At 43.5% G+C, this 16,324-nt stretch overlaps 1 protein-coding gene across 1 annotated transcript in view; it reads left to right on the top strand.

Annotated features, from left to right (window-relative positions):
* The first annotated feature begins 9,087 nt into the window (after positions 1–9,087).
* Positions 9,088–16,324, top strand: part of LOC107574293 (differentially expressed in FDCP 8 homolog A-like) — a 20,483-nt gene continuing 13,246 nt past the window's right edge. The window contains exons 1-2 of the mRNA XM_016260739.1: positions 9,088–9,237; positions 9,804–9,913. Coding sequence (XP_016116225.1) covers positions 9,088–9,237; positions 9,804–9,913 — 260 coding nt within the window. The remainder of the gene's footprint in view (positions 9,238–9,803; positions 9,914–16,324) is intronic.

Raw genomic sequence — 16,324 nt, 5'->3', positions numbered from 1 at the left:
ATGAAGTTTGCACAAGACTAGATAATGATCTGATATATATATATATATATATTCTATTGAATGATGTTTAATATATTACTTAATTTGAATTAATATTACATTGAGTATATTTTAAAATTAAAATAAAACAAGTCAATCTGAACAATGCTATGCAGTTAGTTAAGAGTCTTAGAGTCTTAATCTTGGAGCTTAATTGGGAGCCCGAATCCTCTCTGATTAAGAGAAAACACCAATGAAATTAGGCTTGTGGATTTTGCATGCTGAGCCCTTCCCCGTGCATAAGGGTATATATAGGTCACAAGTACTTCCACTCATCAGATTTTTGCTTCGGAGACGAGTGAATGAGCTACACAGTTCAATATTTTAACAGTTCACAGTTCAATGTTTCTCTGCCACGAGCAGAGGACCGCCAGCTGGTGCTTAGGGTGATCTGAGGATCAGAGTCCATTCCCATGAACCTCTCACTCCTCCTGCCGCAATTGTCCCGTGTGGCTTCCCGGTGATTCGTCTGAGCCGTCTCGCAGCGGTTTCAGCCTTTCATTCAGCACGCTGCGGGAGGATAAGATGTCGATCACAGCATCGGGGGATGGGCTGTCATCTTCCGAGGATGAAGATTCCGGCGATACTGCGCCCCTCGGGTGTTGTCGCCACTGCCGAATCACGGAACTGATGGTCATGCTTTCCCGGGCCGCCGTGAGTATCGGGCTGGAGGTGTGCAGACCACCCAGTCCCGAACCCTCACGGTTAGATGATTGGTTCCTCTGCGCGGGCCATGGCTCGCGACCACACCCCGCCCCGGTTCCTATCTTCCCGGGGGTGCACGAGGAGCTGACGAAGTCATGGACGGCCCCTTTTTCAGCCAGAATCTGCTCGTCTCCCTACTCCATCCTTACCTCCCTCGATGGTGGGGCAGCTAGGGGTTATGTGGACATTCCCCAGGTGGAGAGAGCGGTTGCAGTGCACTTGTGCCCGCAAAACTTGCCACTTGGAGGAATCATCCTCGCTTCCCCTTCAAAACCTGTAGAACCACGGCAGCTCTCGCTGCTAATGCAAACAGTGCTGCGGGTCAAGGTGCCTCTGCCTTGCATGCCATGGTGATCCTGAAAGTCCACCAGCCAAGACACTCAAAGACATGCACGAGGGTGGCACCAACCCAGGGTTGATGCAGGAGCTGCGTTTGGCAACCGACTTCGCTCTCGGGAAGGCAATGTCTGCACTTGTGGCCCAAGAGCACCATCTACCTGCCATCTACCATCACCTGGCAGAGATGAAGGAAGCCGACAAAGTTGGCTTTCTTGATGCCCCCATCTCCCAGGCTGGGCTATTCGGAGGCACTGTTGAGAACTTCTCCCAGCTTCGCTTCGCAGAGACCGCTTCGTCTCACACTGAGACCACGTCGAGGCTGGGTAAAGTCCCCATGTCACAGCTGGCCCCTAAGTCCTCCAAGATGACGACGAAGCGGCTCTGACATGGATGGCCAAAGGGGCGAGGAACTGCTCTTCTGCAGGAGGTGGTGAAGACAGCACCGCTCCTTCCCCTGGAGGAGGGCCAGGTGGAGAATCCTTGGTTTTGTTTTGTTTCTGTTCCACCACTGGCACAAGGGAAAGTGGTACCCACATTTTCAAAGAAAGAGCAGTTTCCTTTTCCTCTGGGCCATCAGGCCCTTGGGTTGACAGTGAGCAATGCACTGCCTCCTCACTCTCGCCCATGATGCCCCCTATTGTTGTTTGGGGACGCAACACCTCCCCACGCATCTCCGGCAGGGCTCCTCGTGTCCCTGAAGGGGACTCCCAGCACGACTTTCCATGGGGCCCATCCAGCACGACTTCCCACCGCTGCACCACTGCGGGTATGACTATTATCCCTTTGGTGCCACTCGCACAATTTGGGTGCATGGATTACGAACCGCTGGCTCATTCGGACAGTCTACGCAATTCAGTTTGCTAGGTGACCCCCAGGTTCAGCGGCGTCCTCGAGACTTCGGTGGCAGTCCGAGATGCCCTTGTCCTGCGTGAAGAGATTGCTGTCCTATTGGCGAAGGATGCAACCGAGCCTGTCCTTCCAGCTGAGATGGAGTCTGGGTTTTACAGCCCTTACTATATCATGTCCAAGAAATGCGGTGGCCTTTGACCAATTCTGGATCTGCGAGTCTTGAATTGGGCACTCAACAAGCTCCTGTTCAAGATGCTGACACAGAAGTGCATCATCAGATGCATCCAGCCCCAGGATTGGTTTGTAGTGGTCAACCTGAAGGATGTGTACTTTCATGTCTTGATCCTTCCTCGACATAGGCCGTTCCTACCGTTTGCATTCGATGGTCAGGCATGGTAGTACAGGGTCCTCTCCTTCGGGCTGTCCCTGTCCCCCCGTGTCTGTATGAAGGTCGCGGAGGGTGCCCCCGCCCTGTTACAGGAATTGGGCATCAGGATCCTCGACTGTCTCTATGACTGTCGCAAGAGCAGCTGTGCGATCACAGGGACCTGGTGCTCCGGCACTTCAGCCAGTTGGGGCTTCGGGTCAACTGGGAAAAGAGCAAGCTCTCCCCTGTTCAGAGAATCTCTTTTCTCGGTATGGAGTTAGACTCAGTGGATATGACAGCACGTCTCACCAATGAGCGCCCAGTCCGTGCTGAACTGCCTGAGTTCCTTCAGAGGCAGAACAGTGGTAACACTTTCAGAGGCTCCTGGGGCATATGGCATCCACAGCCACAGTCACGCCGCTCAGATTGCTTCATATGAGACAACTTCAGCTCTGGTTACACTCCCGAGTCCCGAGACGGGCATGGCACCGCGGTACACTTCGCGTGACCATCATGCTGACGTGTCACCGCACATTCAGCCCCTGGACAGACCTTGCCTTTCTACAGTGCCCTTAGAACAAGTGTCCCGGCATGTCGTTGTCATGACAGATGCCTCCAGTACAGGCTGGGCGCCACATGCAACAGGCAGGCAGCCTCGGGGCTCTGGACAGGGCCTCGACTGCTTTGGCACATCAACTGCCTGGAGTTGCTGGCAGTGCACAACTCGCCCACCATCTCCTCCTCTAGAGTCAGACGAGGCTCAAATTTCTGCGCACCGTCCACGTTCCGGGGGAGCTCAATTGTGCAGCTGATGAACTGTCACTACACCTTACGTTCCCTGGAGAATGGCGACTCCATCCCCAGACAGTCCAGCTGATTTGGAGCCGATTCGGGGAACCCCAGGTTAGACCTGTTTGCTTCCCACGAGTCCTCTCACTGCCAACTGTATTACTTCCTGACCGAGGCCCCCCTTGGCACAGACAAACTGGTACACAGCTGGCCTCGGGCTCTACGCAAGTATGCGTTTCCCCCAGTGAGCCTCCTCGCACAAACACTGCAAGGTCTTGCTGGTTGTGCCTTACTGGCCCATCCGGACCTGGTTTTCGGAACTCACACTCTTTGCAACAGCCCCTCCCTGGCGCATCCACCTGAGGAAAGACCTTCTTTCTCAGGCACACATAACCCTAAGGTAGACACCATCACTCTAGCCTACACTCTGAAGTGGAGTCTGTTCACAAACTGGTGTTCATATCACCGAGAAGACCCCCGAAGATGCACAATTAGAGTAGCACCTTCTTTCCTGCAGGAAAGGTTGGAGCGTAGGCTGTCACCCTCCCCCTTGAAAGTGTATGTGGCTGCTATCGCAGCTCCTGACCATGTTTACTTCCATCAAGAGGGACGGGGACCCTCTGTGAGCATTTTCGGTGAGTGAAGAGTGCCTTGTGTTCAGGCTGGCCTGGATACGTGCCCAAGGTTCCCACGACGCCTTTCCACAATCAGGTGGTGAACCTGCAAGCACTGCCCCCGGAAGAGGCAGACCCAGCCCTAGAGTTGCTGTGTCCCGTAAGAGCGCTTTGCATATACGTGGACTGCACCCAGAGCTTCAGAAACTCTTTGTCTGCTACGGAGGTCAGCAGAAAGGGAAGGCTGTCTCCAAGCAGAGGTTGGCCCACTGTACCAGTCCCAAGGCGAGCCGTGCCCCCTAGGGGTGAGGGCTCACTCCACCCGGAGTGTTGCCTCCTGATATGCGTTGGCGCACGGCGACTCTCTGGCAGACATCTGTAGAGCTGGGCGACACCGAACAGCCTCTGCGTCAAGCCGGTTTCTTCCCGTGTGTTGGGTAATAGGTAATTGGTGGGAAGGACTGGTCTGTGTCATGCTTGCTGCGCCATTCCCCCTCACACGGGGATGCGAGAGCCTTTCTCTCCCAGTCGAGTTCCCTGATGGCGAACCCTAGTCAAGCATCCTCCAGCACCCCTGGCAGTCAGACTCGAGGGACAATCTGACACCAGGCCCATTATCGTGTTAGCATGCCCGGGTCCCAGGTCAGCCCAGTTGTCCATATGGCTTGATTACCTGTGGGCGAATCCCATATGTGTATTCTTCCACGGTAAGGTTTCCCTCTTGGTGAACCCGTGTCTTCCCTTGACAGACACGTTCTGTCAGTCTCTCTTCTGGAAAAGATTTCTGTGTTCAGGAACAGCGGCATTACTATCTCCAGAAGCAATGTACTCACCTCTGGTCCCTTTGGGCACCATGGTCAGCATATTTGCGCTGGGGCGTTGGGAAGGTTAAGAACTTTGCATTAAATTTGTCTGACATGCTGCTGCTTGCCAACATTTGTGCTTAACATAGACCCCTATGTCGTCACGACATAAGTCGTAGTGAACGACAGAAAGGGAACGTCTTGGTTACGAATGTAACCCTCATTCCCTGTTGGAGGGAACAGAGACATTATGTCACAACCTCGAACCATCGCTGGTAGCCAGGGACACGTTCTCGGCTCCTCAGCATAAAATCTGATGAGTAGATGCACCTGTCGCCTATTTATACCCATATGCACATTGAGTGGCTCAGCATGCAAAATCCACTAGCCAAATTTCATTGGCATTTTCTCTTAATCATAGAGAATCTGGGCTCCCAATACCTATGTTGTCACGACATAATGTCTCCATTCCCTCCATCAGGGAACAAGGGTTACATACATAACCAAGACGTTTCTTTGTCTGTGTTAATTATCTGTGATCTTGTGTACTGTATAAACTACTTGAATTTTTGAACTCTAAATAAATTATGTGGGATTAGGGTAAAGATGGTGGATTTTAAAATAACATATGGTATAATTGTAATGTCACAGCTTCAAGATCGCCAGCACTTTGTGGAGAATGATGACATGTACACTCTACAGGATCTGATTGACACCTCCAGTGGGCGTCTCAGCTGTTCCCTTACTGAAATTCACACAACTTTTGCGAAACATATTAAACTGGACTGTGAGGTAGGTTTGTGGGTATAGGACATATATATGTGTGTGTGTGTAAATATCTATATATATATAAATTAGTCCTAAAATATTTAATCATTTATTTAATTTATCATTTTCAGTGTTTGTGTTGTGTAAAACGGTCATACTTTATTTTAAGGTCCAATTCTCGCTATTAACAAACCATTAACTATGACTTTTGCCTCTATAAACTCCTTATTTGCTGCTTATTAATAGTTAGTAAGGTAGTTGTTAAGTTTAGGTATTAGGTAGGATTAGGGATGTAGAATATGGTCATGCAGAATATGCGCTTTATAAGTACTAATAAACAGCCAATGTGTTATTAATAGGCATGCCAATAAGCACCTAGATAATAGTGAGAATCGGTTCCTATACTAAAGTGTCACCTGTAAAACAAACCACCCCAGCAATTTCAGCTCAACTCTGAATTATATGTCTAATGTGATCATGGTATGACCCCTTGAAAGTAAGCAGCCTCTAAGGTAAAATTAGTTTAGCTATGTGTGAGTGTGCTACTGTGCCAACGTCTTTTTTTGTCTTAACTCTGTCTTTGTACCATCAGAAATGCCAGGCCAAAGGCTTCATGTGTGAATTGTGTAAAGAGGGTTACATTCTCTTCCCATTTGACAACCACACCTCTGTCTGTCATGACTGTTTTGCTGTTTTCCACAGGTTTGTTTTTGAACACATCAGATACATTGCCATTTATCAAATGCTATATGCATTGCTATGGGGCCTTGGAAGGGACAGGTTTGGTTTGGTTTGCAAAATTTTGTTGTGACCATATCATATTAACTTATGGGAATGTGATAATATATCTTGGCCAAAATATATTATTTTGAGGCCATAAGATAATTTCGTCAAAATAAGCATAATAATCCTTATCTTGTGGCCATGAGTAAAACAGACCTATACCTGATTGATGAAACAATACTTTATTTTAAAATAGGAGTGACATAAAAATATGACATAAATGACACATAAATATGTCATAAATAAAAGGAATCTAAACTACATACTTTAAGGGATTGTTTAAAGCGTATTTCACCCAAAAATTTTAATTGTCATTTATTCACCCTTGTGTTGTTCTAATGTCATATGCCCTTCTTTCTTTTTCTTTCTTGTCCATACAAGTAGGTATGGACAAGAAAGAAAAGTGGAGTGCCCACTTTTTGAACCCCAAAAGTGGGCAGAACCTCCAAAATGGGGCAGGGTCTCTTCGCGCAAAGATTTTCACCATTGGCTCTGGCTTCGGCCAATTGTTATTGACTTACATTTCAAAATAAAACTTTATAAATTAAACATGGTTTCTAGTTGATCTAAAATAAAATATGCTATATAAATAAATATTCTCCGTGAGAGCAGAGCCCAAAGCTCGTGGCCAATGGTGTTCGGACTAGAGTTTGAACCTCTGCTTCATGATATAAACGGGTATCACCCAGGAGCTGGGGAAAGATTTTACTCTATCGCGTTGTTCCAAGCAACGGGGGCATCCCGGGGCACGAAATTCGCAGGGTAGGAAGGGGTGTGACGCTGGGTGTAACTAAAAAGGTGCCATTGTCCGGTGAGGTCCGGTTGGGGAGTTACGGAACAGTCTCATATCGCATAATCTTATTAACTGTTTATCTCCTGAACTGCAACTTTCTTTACCACGCTATTCAGCGCCAATCCCGCAGTGCAGTCAATTTCACTGTTTAAGGTTAGGGTCAGGTGTTGGGTAGGTTTAGGGGTTAGCATATTTTGTAGCAAAGTGTAGGAAATCAACACTTTAATTGACACAACCAATAAAAACTTTAGAATCAGCTGTGGGGCAGAATTTGCACTGAAGTGGATTGGGGGAAAAAATTGCGCATGCGTGTGTAACTAAAAAGGTGCCATTGTCCGGTGAGGTCCGGTTGGGGAGTTACGGAACAGTCTCATATCGCATAATCTTATTAACTGTTTATCTCCTGAACTGCAACTTTCTTTACCACGCTATTCAGCGCCAATCCCGCAGTGCAGTCAATTTCACTGTTTAAGGTTAGGGTCAGGTGTTGGGTAGGTTTAGGGGTTAGCATATTTTGTAGCAAAGTGTAGGAAATCAACACTTTAATTGACACAACCAATAAAAACTTTAGAATCAGCTGTGGGGCAGAATTTGCACTGAAGTGGATTGGGGGAAAAAATTGCGCATGCGTGTCATGTGCCTGTCTGTCAATGGGAGGAAGCCACACCCTATTTTGGACCTCCCACCCCGTTTTGGAGTTCCCGCCCCCATTTGCAGGCTGCAGTTATACCCTTCTCTGTCCATATAATTGACCTATCGGAAAGCCCCTCCCCTCGAATGCAGATGAGCCAATGGCAGTCGAGAATCAGTTGCACGGGGAGCGGAACTCAGACATCTGTAGGTTTCAGCGCCATAGAGAAACATTGGAAGATCCGAAGCTCGCATCGGTTCAATGGTGTTTATGATACGAAAATGGAAAAACGATGTGCCTACGGTACTTGTAACAGTGATTCCAGGTATCCTGAGAGGATAATCAATGGAATTAATTTTATTCCATTTACTAAATCCAACCAAAACAGAGCAAAATGTCCCTAAGCATTCAACCCCAATCACAATGAAGACGAAAACGTTCATTTTCTGATTGTCATACTCTCATTAAGTTACTCTTTTCATCTGCTCAAGCAGAACGTTAATGTCATCTTGTGCTTCAGCAAGGTATGTCTGGCTAAAACTAGCTAACGTTACCATTAAAGTTAGTGAGTCCATGCTAACGTACAAACCTAAATAGCAAACTGTTCTCACGTCGTGTACCGTGTTGTGAAAGTCAAAAACACATAAACGAAGGTCTATATGAGAGTGCCTCTCCATATTAATCTGGTTAAATGTAAATTAACACTCTGCAATATATGAACCGCCCTCCAGCACCCCTGGCAGTCAGACTCGAGGGACAATCTGACACCAGGCCCATTATCGTGTTAGCATGCCCGGGTCCCAGGTCAGCCCAGTTGTCCATATGGCTTGATTACCTGTGGGCGAATCCCATATGTGTATTCTTCCACGGTAAGGTTTCCCTCTTGGTGAACCCGTGTCTTCCCTTGACAGACACGTTCTGTCAGTCTCTCTTCTGGAAAAGATTTCTGTGTTCAGGAACAGCGGCATTACTATCTCCAGAAGCAATGTACTCACCTCTGGTCCCTTTGGGCACCATGGTCAGCATATTTGCGCTGGGGCGTTGGGAAGGTTAAGAACTTTGCATTAAATTTGTCTGACATGCTGCTGCTTGCCAACATTTGTGCTTAACATAGACCCCTATGTCGTCACGACATAAGTCGTAGTGAACGACAGAAAGGGAACGTCTTGGTTACGAATGTAACCCTCATTCCCTGTTGGAGGGAACAGAGACATTATGTCACAACCTCGAACCATCGCTGGTAGCCAGGGACACGTTCTCGGCTCCTCAGCATAAAATCTGATGAGTAGATGCACCTGTCGCCTATTTATACCCATATGCACATTGAGTGGCTCAGCATGCAAAATCCACTAGCCAAATTTCATTGGCATTTTCTCTTAATCATAGAGAATCTGGGCTCCCAATACCTATGTTGTCACGACATAATGTCTCCATTCCCTCCATCAGGGAACAAGGGTTACATACATAACCAAGACGTTTCTTTGTCTGTGTTAATTATCTGTGATCTTGTGTACTGTATAAACTACTTGAATTTTTGAACTCTAAATAAATTATGTGGGATTAGGGTAAAGATGGTGGATTTTAAAATAACATATGGTATAATTGTAATGTCACAGCTTCAAGATCGCCAGCACTTTGTGGAGAATGATGACATGTACACTCTACAGGATCTGATTGACACCTCCAGTGGGCGTCTCAGCTGTTCCCTTACTGAAATTCACACAACTTTTGCGAAACATATTAAACTGGACTGTGAGGTAGGTTTGTGGGTATAGGACATATATATGTGTGTGTGTGTAAATATCTATATATATATAAATTAGTCCTAAAATATTTAATGACTAGAAATTTATCATTTTCAGTGTTTGTGTTGTGTAAAACGGTCATACTTTATTTTAAGGTCCAATTCTCGCTATTAACAAACCATTAACTATGACTTTTGCCTCTATAAACTCCTTATTTGCTGCTTATTAATAGTTAGTAAGGTAGTTGTTAAGTTTAGGTATTAGGTAGGATTAGGGATGTAGAATATGGTCATGCAGAATATGCGCTTTATAAGTACTAATAAACAGCCAATGTGTTATTAATAGGCATGCCAATAAGCACCTAGATAATAGTGAGAATCGGTTCCTATACTAAAGTGTCACCTGTAAAACAAACCACCCCAGCAATTTCAGCTCAACTCTGAATTATATGTCTAATGTGATCATGGTATGACCCCTTGAAAGTAAGCAGCCTCTAAGGTAAAATTAGTTTAGCTATGTGTGAGTGTGCTACTGTGCCAACGTCTTTTTTTGTCTTAACTCTGTCTTTGTACCATCAGAAATGCCAGGCCAAAGGCTTCATGTGTGAATTGTGTAAAGAGGGTTACATTCTCTTCCCATTTGACAACCACACCTCTGTCTGTCATGACTGTTTTGCTGTTTTCCACAGGTTTGTTTTTGAACACATCAGATACATTGCCATTTATCAAATGCTATATGCATTGCTATGGGGCCTTGGAAGGGACAGGTTTGGTTTGGTTTGCAAAATTTTGTTGTGACCATATCATATTAACTTATGGGAATGTGATAATATATCTTGGCCAAAATATATTATTTTGAGGCCATAAGATAATTTCGTCAAAATAAGCATAATAATCCTTATCTTGTGGCCATGAGTAAAACAGACCTATACCTGATTGATGAAACAATACTTTATTTTAAAATAGGAGTGACATAAAAATATGACATAAATGACACATAAATATGTCATAAATAAAAGGAATCTAAACTACATACTTTAAGGGATTGTTTAAAGCGTATTTCACCCAAAAATTTTAATTGTCATTTATTCACCCTTGTGTTGTTCTAATGTCATATGCCCTTCTTTCTTTTTCTTTCTTGTCCATACAAGTAGGTATGGACAAGAAAGAAAAGTGGAGTGCCCACTTTTTGAACCCCAAAAGTGGGCAGAACCTCCAAAATGGGGCAGGGTCTCTTCGCGCAAAGATTTTCACCATTGGCTCTGGCTTCGGCCAATTGTTATTGACTTACATTTCAAAATAAAACTTTATAAATTAAACATGGTTTCTAGTTGATCTAAAATAAAATATGCTATATAAATAAATATTCTCCGTGAGAGCAGAGCCCAAAGCTCGTGGCCAATGGTGTTCGGACTAGAGTTTGAACCTCTGCTTCATGATATAAACGGGTATCACCCAGGAGCTGGGGAAAGATTTTACTCTATCGCGTTGTTCCAAGCAACGGGGGCATCCCGGGGCACGAAATTCGCAGGGTAGGAAGGGGTGTGACGCTGGGTGTAACTAAAAAGGTGCCATTGTCCGGTGAGGTCCGGTTGGGGAGTTACGGAACAGTCTCATATCGCATAATCTTATTAACTGTTTATCTCCTGAACTGCAACTTTCTTTACCACGCTATTCAGCGCCAATCCCGCAGTGCAGTCAATTTCACTGTTTAAGGTTAGGGTCAGGTGTTGGGTAGGTTTAGGGGTTAGCATATTTTGTAGCAAAGTGTAGGAAATCAACACTTTAATTGACACAACCAATAAAAACTTTAGAATCAGCTGTGGGGCAGAATTTGCACTGAAGTGGATTGGGGGAAAAAATTGCGCATGCGTGTCATGTGCCTGTCTGTCAATGGGAGGAAGCCACACCCTATTTTGGACCTCCCACCCCGTTTTGGAGTTCCCGCCCCCATTTGCAGGCTGCAGTTATACCCTTCTCTGTCCATATAATTGACCTATCGGAAAGCCCCTCCCCTCGAATGCAGATGAGCCAATGGCAGTCGAGAATCAGTTGCACGGGGAGCGGAACTCAGACATCTGTAGGTTTCAGCGCCATAGAGAAACATTGGAAGATCCGAAGCTCGCATCGGTTCAATGGTGTTTATGATACGAAAATGGAAAAACGATGTGCCTACGGTACTTGTAACAGTGATTCCAGGTATCCTGAGAGGATAATCAATGGAATTAATTTTATTCCATTTACTAAATCCAACCAAAACAGAGCAAAATGTCCCTAAGCATTCAACCCCAATCACAATGAAGACGAAAACGTTCATTTTCTGATTGTCATACTCTCATTAAGTTACTCTTTTCATCTGCTCAAGCAGAACGTTAATGTCATCTTGTGCTTCAGCAAGGTATGTCTGGCTAAAACTAGCTAACGTTACCATTAAAGTTAGTGAGTCCATGCTAACGTACAAACCTAAATAGCAAACTGTTCTCACGTCGTGTACCGTGTTGTGAAAGTCAAAAACACATAAACGAAGGTCTATATGAGAGTGCCTCTCCATATTAATCTGGTTAAATGTAAATTAACACTCTGCAATATATGAACCGCGGTCAAGTGAGCCACCATCTGTGAACACCCGGTCAAGCCAGCCGCCACCTGGATTCTGCTGCACGTCTATTTGTGGTATTACAGTACGGATACTCAAAGCGGTTATTAATTAAATGTGCCCAAAAACACTATTAACAAGCATATTAATATTGGACATTATAAAAGATACATTTATATTATTAATATTATACTGTGGAGTTTTCCACAAAAATAAAGTCTGTTAAAATACATTATAACACTGATATTTCCTACTTTTTTCTACATGCATTATTCAAATTCCTTCAGAGTTAATGAAAATTTCAATTAATTCTTTTCAGAACGACCATGTGTGTCAAATTTACCTTGGTTTTACTGTCGAATTTTGAAGAAAATTGAAGTCAACGTCCGTCACAATGAATTATAGCACTGACCATTCCTTGACATTTACACAGACATTATTCAAATTCCTTCAGAGTTAACATGAAAATGTATATTCATTCTTCTTCAGAACGCCCAAGACTATGTCTATGTCAACTTTCACTGGATTTGACTGTAGAATTTAGCAGAAAATTAAAGGAAAAGTCTGTCACAATGCATTATAGCACTGATCAATTCCTGCTTTTTCTACTGGCATTATTAAAATTGCTTCGGAGTTAACATGAAAATTTCAATTAATTCTTCTTCAGGACAGCCAAGACTCTGTCCATGTCAACTTTGACTGGGTTTTACTGTAGAATTTGGGAGAAAATTAAAGGCAAAGTCTGACAAAATGCATTATATTATTGACCATTTCTTGATATTTCTGCAGGCATTATTAAAATTCCTTCAGAGTTAACATGAAATTTTCAATTCATTCTTCTTCAGGACACCCAAGACTCTGTCTATGTCAACTTTCACTGGATTTTACTGTAGAAGTTTACAGAAAATGAAAGGGAAAGTCTGTCAAAATGCATTGTAGCACTGATCAATTCCTGCTTTTTCTACAGGCATTATTAAAATTCCTCCAGAGTTAACATGAAAATTTCAATTAATTCTTCTTCAGGACACGCAAGACTCTGTTCATGTCAACTTTCAATGGGTTTTACTGTAGAGTTTTGGAGAAAATTAAAGGCAAAATCTGACAAAATGCATTATAACATTGATCAATTCCTTCTTTTCCCACCAGAATTATTCAAATTCCTTCAGAGTTAACATGAAAATTTCAATACATTCTTCTTCAGGATGATCATGACTCTGTCCGTGTCAACTTTCATTGGGTAGATTTTGTAGATTTTGTAGATTTTGCGAGGAAATTAAAGGCAAAGTCTGACAAAATGCATTATTATATTGGCCATTCCTTGACATTTATACAGCCATTATTAAACTTCCTTCAGAGTTAACATGAAAATTTCAATACATTGTTCTTCAGGATGACCATGACTCTGTCCGTGTCAACTTTCACTGGACTTTACTTTACAGTTTTTGGAGAAAATTAAAGACATTAAAGAATTAAAGAAGTCACAATACATTAGATCACTGGTGTGCGTTTCCCGATAACGTTGCCTCTTAGTGCACTACGAAGACTCTAAAGGTATATCTTAACTAAAGGTATACCATTTCCAGGTGTGTTCCCCGTTACCAGGTGCTGTCCATGAGGTTGGTGCTGAATTGGTTGCTATCGATGGATCGAGAATGGATTATTCACTCTATGCAGGGGCTGCTTCAGTGCATTATGTGAGAAAGATCTTTATAAAAGAAGTGTTGATTTTAAGTAAAGCCACAAAACTCCATGTTAGAATGTAACGAACTTGCGTGAAAATGTTACTTTCCCTTTGCAACATGCAACACGTCAGGGAACAAAATCAGGAAAGAAAAATAAATGCCCAGAGCACCACCCAGTGGTCATCACATAAAACTCAAAGAAAAAAAAACCTACAGGAGTCACTGCTTTTAACAAAAGAAAAAATAAAAAAAACATAGGCCTACACAAGTCCAACATAAAACATTCTGGTAAGATTGCTTTCTAACAAAAAGCACTTCAGAAATAGTTGCAATGGCATTTATCAGGAATCATGCGATCTTATAAAAATAAACCACATTGCAAACTAAATCCAACCCTGGATCTTTTATATAATTTTGAAACCCGCAACCTCGTGCACAAATGTCAAAAATCAGGCATATCACTAACTGGCAGTATGCCTTCATCGACAGCTATATGGCAGAGAAAAATAAGAGAAAGAGAAGAGCCACCAGCAGGCGAATTTCGGGGCTGAAGGGGGAGTTTGGTCAAACTATGGCAGCAATGCAGGGAATGGTTGAGCTAAATTAAAGACGGTGCCGTCCGTGGAGCCATCATGTGCTCTAAAACTTTAGTCTCCTAGCTACTACGTAAGAAGCTGCAATTCTTAAAAAAAATCACCTGCCACAGCAGCAAATTCAGCAGCTTTTAGATCTTGTTGGTCAGACAAACTCGATGGAGCTATTGCTCTACCCCCTCAACCCCAAAATTCAGCTGCTGGCGCTGACCACAGAGAAGTTAAGACCTCGGTTTAACGTCTCATCCGAAGGACGGTGCTTTTTACTGTATAGTGTCCCCATCACTATACTGGGGCATTAGGACCCACACAGACCACAGGGTGAGCACCGCCTGCTGGCCTCACTAACACCTCTTCCAACAGCAACCTTGTTTTCCCAGGAGGTCTCCCATCCAGGTACTGACCAGCCTCAACCCTGCTTAGCTTCAGTAGGTAACCAGTCTTGGACTGCAGGGTGATATGGCTGTGAATAAGCTTTCCCTGACATGATGTATGTTGCAAAGTGAAAGTAAAAGTTTCACGCAAGTTCGTTGCATTCTAACAGGAAAGAGTTTTGTGTCTTTATTTAAAATCAACACTTCTTTTATAAAGAACACCGCTTTCTCACATAACGCACTGAAGCAGCCCCTGCATAGAGTGAATAATCCATTCTCGATCCATCGATATCAACCAATTCAGCACCACATTCATGGACAGCACCTGGTAACGTCGCACGTAAGAAGGTATACCTGTAAGCAACCTCCAAAGGTATAGTTCGGGGAACACGCCTAGAAATGGTATACCTTTAGTTAAGACATACCTTTAGAGTCTTCGTAGTGCACTAAGAGGCAACATTATCGGGAAACGCACACCAGTGACATAATATATTGTGATAGATTTTGTCTTTAATTTTCTCCAAAACTTGAAAGTAAATCCCAATGAAGGCTGACACAGATAGAGAGACATGGTCATTCTGAATTGAATAATGCATGTAGAAAAAAGTAGGAAATTATAAGTGCTATAATGTATTTTAACAGACTTTATTTTTGTGGAAAACTCCACAATATAATATTCGAACATAATTTAACTGTATCTTTTATAATGTCCAATGTTAATATGCTTGTTAACATTTTTTTCCTATTTTTGGGCACATTTAATTAATAACCGCTGAAATATAGGTCTTCGTCAGCTTTTTGGCCGCTTCGTGTATCCGTACCGTAATACCACAAATAGACGTGCAGCAGAATCCAGGTGGCGGCTGGCTTGACCGGGTGTTCACAGATGGCGGCTCACTTGACCTCGGTGTATATGAACGGTGTTGATCCGGGATGTTGGCATTGCGATTGTGACGACCTTAATATAATCCTCCCGTTTGCATTGTGATCTGTATTTTTACATATTTATTTTAATATCTTTTATATATCCCTCCATGGCATATTTAAGTCCCACTTGAAGTCCCACAGATGGACCATCTGTGTCCCAAATTTATCAGAAACACCTAGGAAGAAGGTTTTCACTGACAGCTGTCATTGTAAGACAGTGAGCAACTCCGTTTGTTTGTCCGAGTGAGCAATGGTAACTAAGGGGGGGCGGGGCTTGTGAATAGCGTCAATTGACAGTGAATATCGATCATCATCAAGCTTTTCAAAAAAGACACAAAAGTGTCACAGAATGGTCCAATGCAACATGTGCCAAGTGTTCTGGGTGTATAGGATAAGCAGTGGTGTAACTTTGCTTTGAAAAGTGGTGGGGACACCGCGCAACCTTTTTGCTAGTTTTTTATTTAATAACCTAATTTACTTGGGGACTGGGTTTAGAGTTGGACAAACTTAATTTTTGCGTTTCAAAAATACATCGATGTACCAGGGGCGGCTCCAGAGAATTTTGAACGCAGGTGCTGAGTGATAGAGGGAGCTGGGCAATTCAGCGCTCAAGACTCATTCTTCCCACTGGTCGCTCTTTTGCGATTAACTTTCTCAGTTGGTTGCACGAGCACGGTTTTTTATTTTTATTTATTTATTTATTTATTTTGTGCTACAACATGCTATTAATCAATGCATGCTGATTAACTTTATTGTAGTTTATAGTTATATGGAAACGAAATTGGTTAACATTCAACCCGTTCTTTTTCATCAGTAGTATTATTTGTGATTTGAATTTTGTGAACGGGAGTTCCTCTTTTGACATGTTATAAGCCGGGCTTCTGATGCTTTCACTTTCGATTTCACGATCTTGTCAGGTTTTACAATA

This window comes from Sinocyclocheilus grahami, unplaced genomic scaffold (genome assembly GCF_001515645.1).
Source record: "Sinocyclocheilus grahami isolate Dianchi unplaced genomic scaffold, SAMN03320097.WGS_v1.1 scaffold2174.1, whole genome shotgun sequence".
Classification (NCBI taxonomy): domain Eukaryota; kingdom Metazoa; phylum Chordata; class Actinopteri; order Cypriniformes; family Cyprinidae; genus Sinocyclocheilus; species Sinocyclocheilus grahami.
This window is presented reverse-complemented; position numbering and strand designations above follow the sequence as displayed.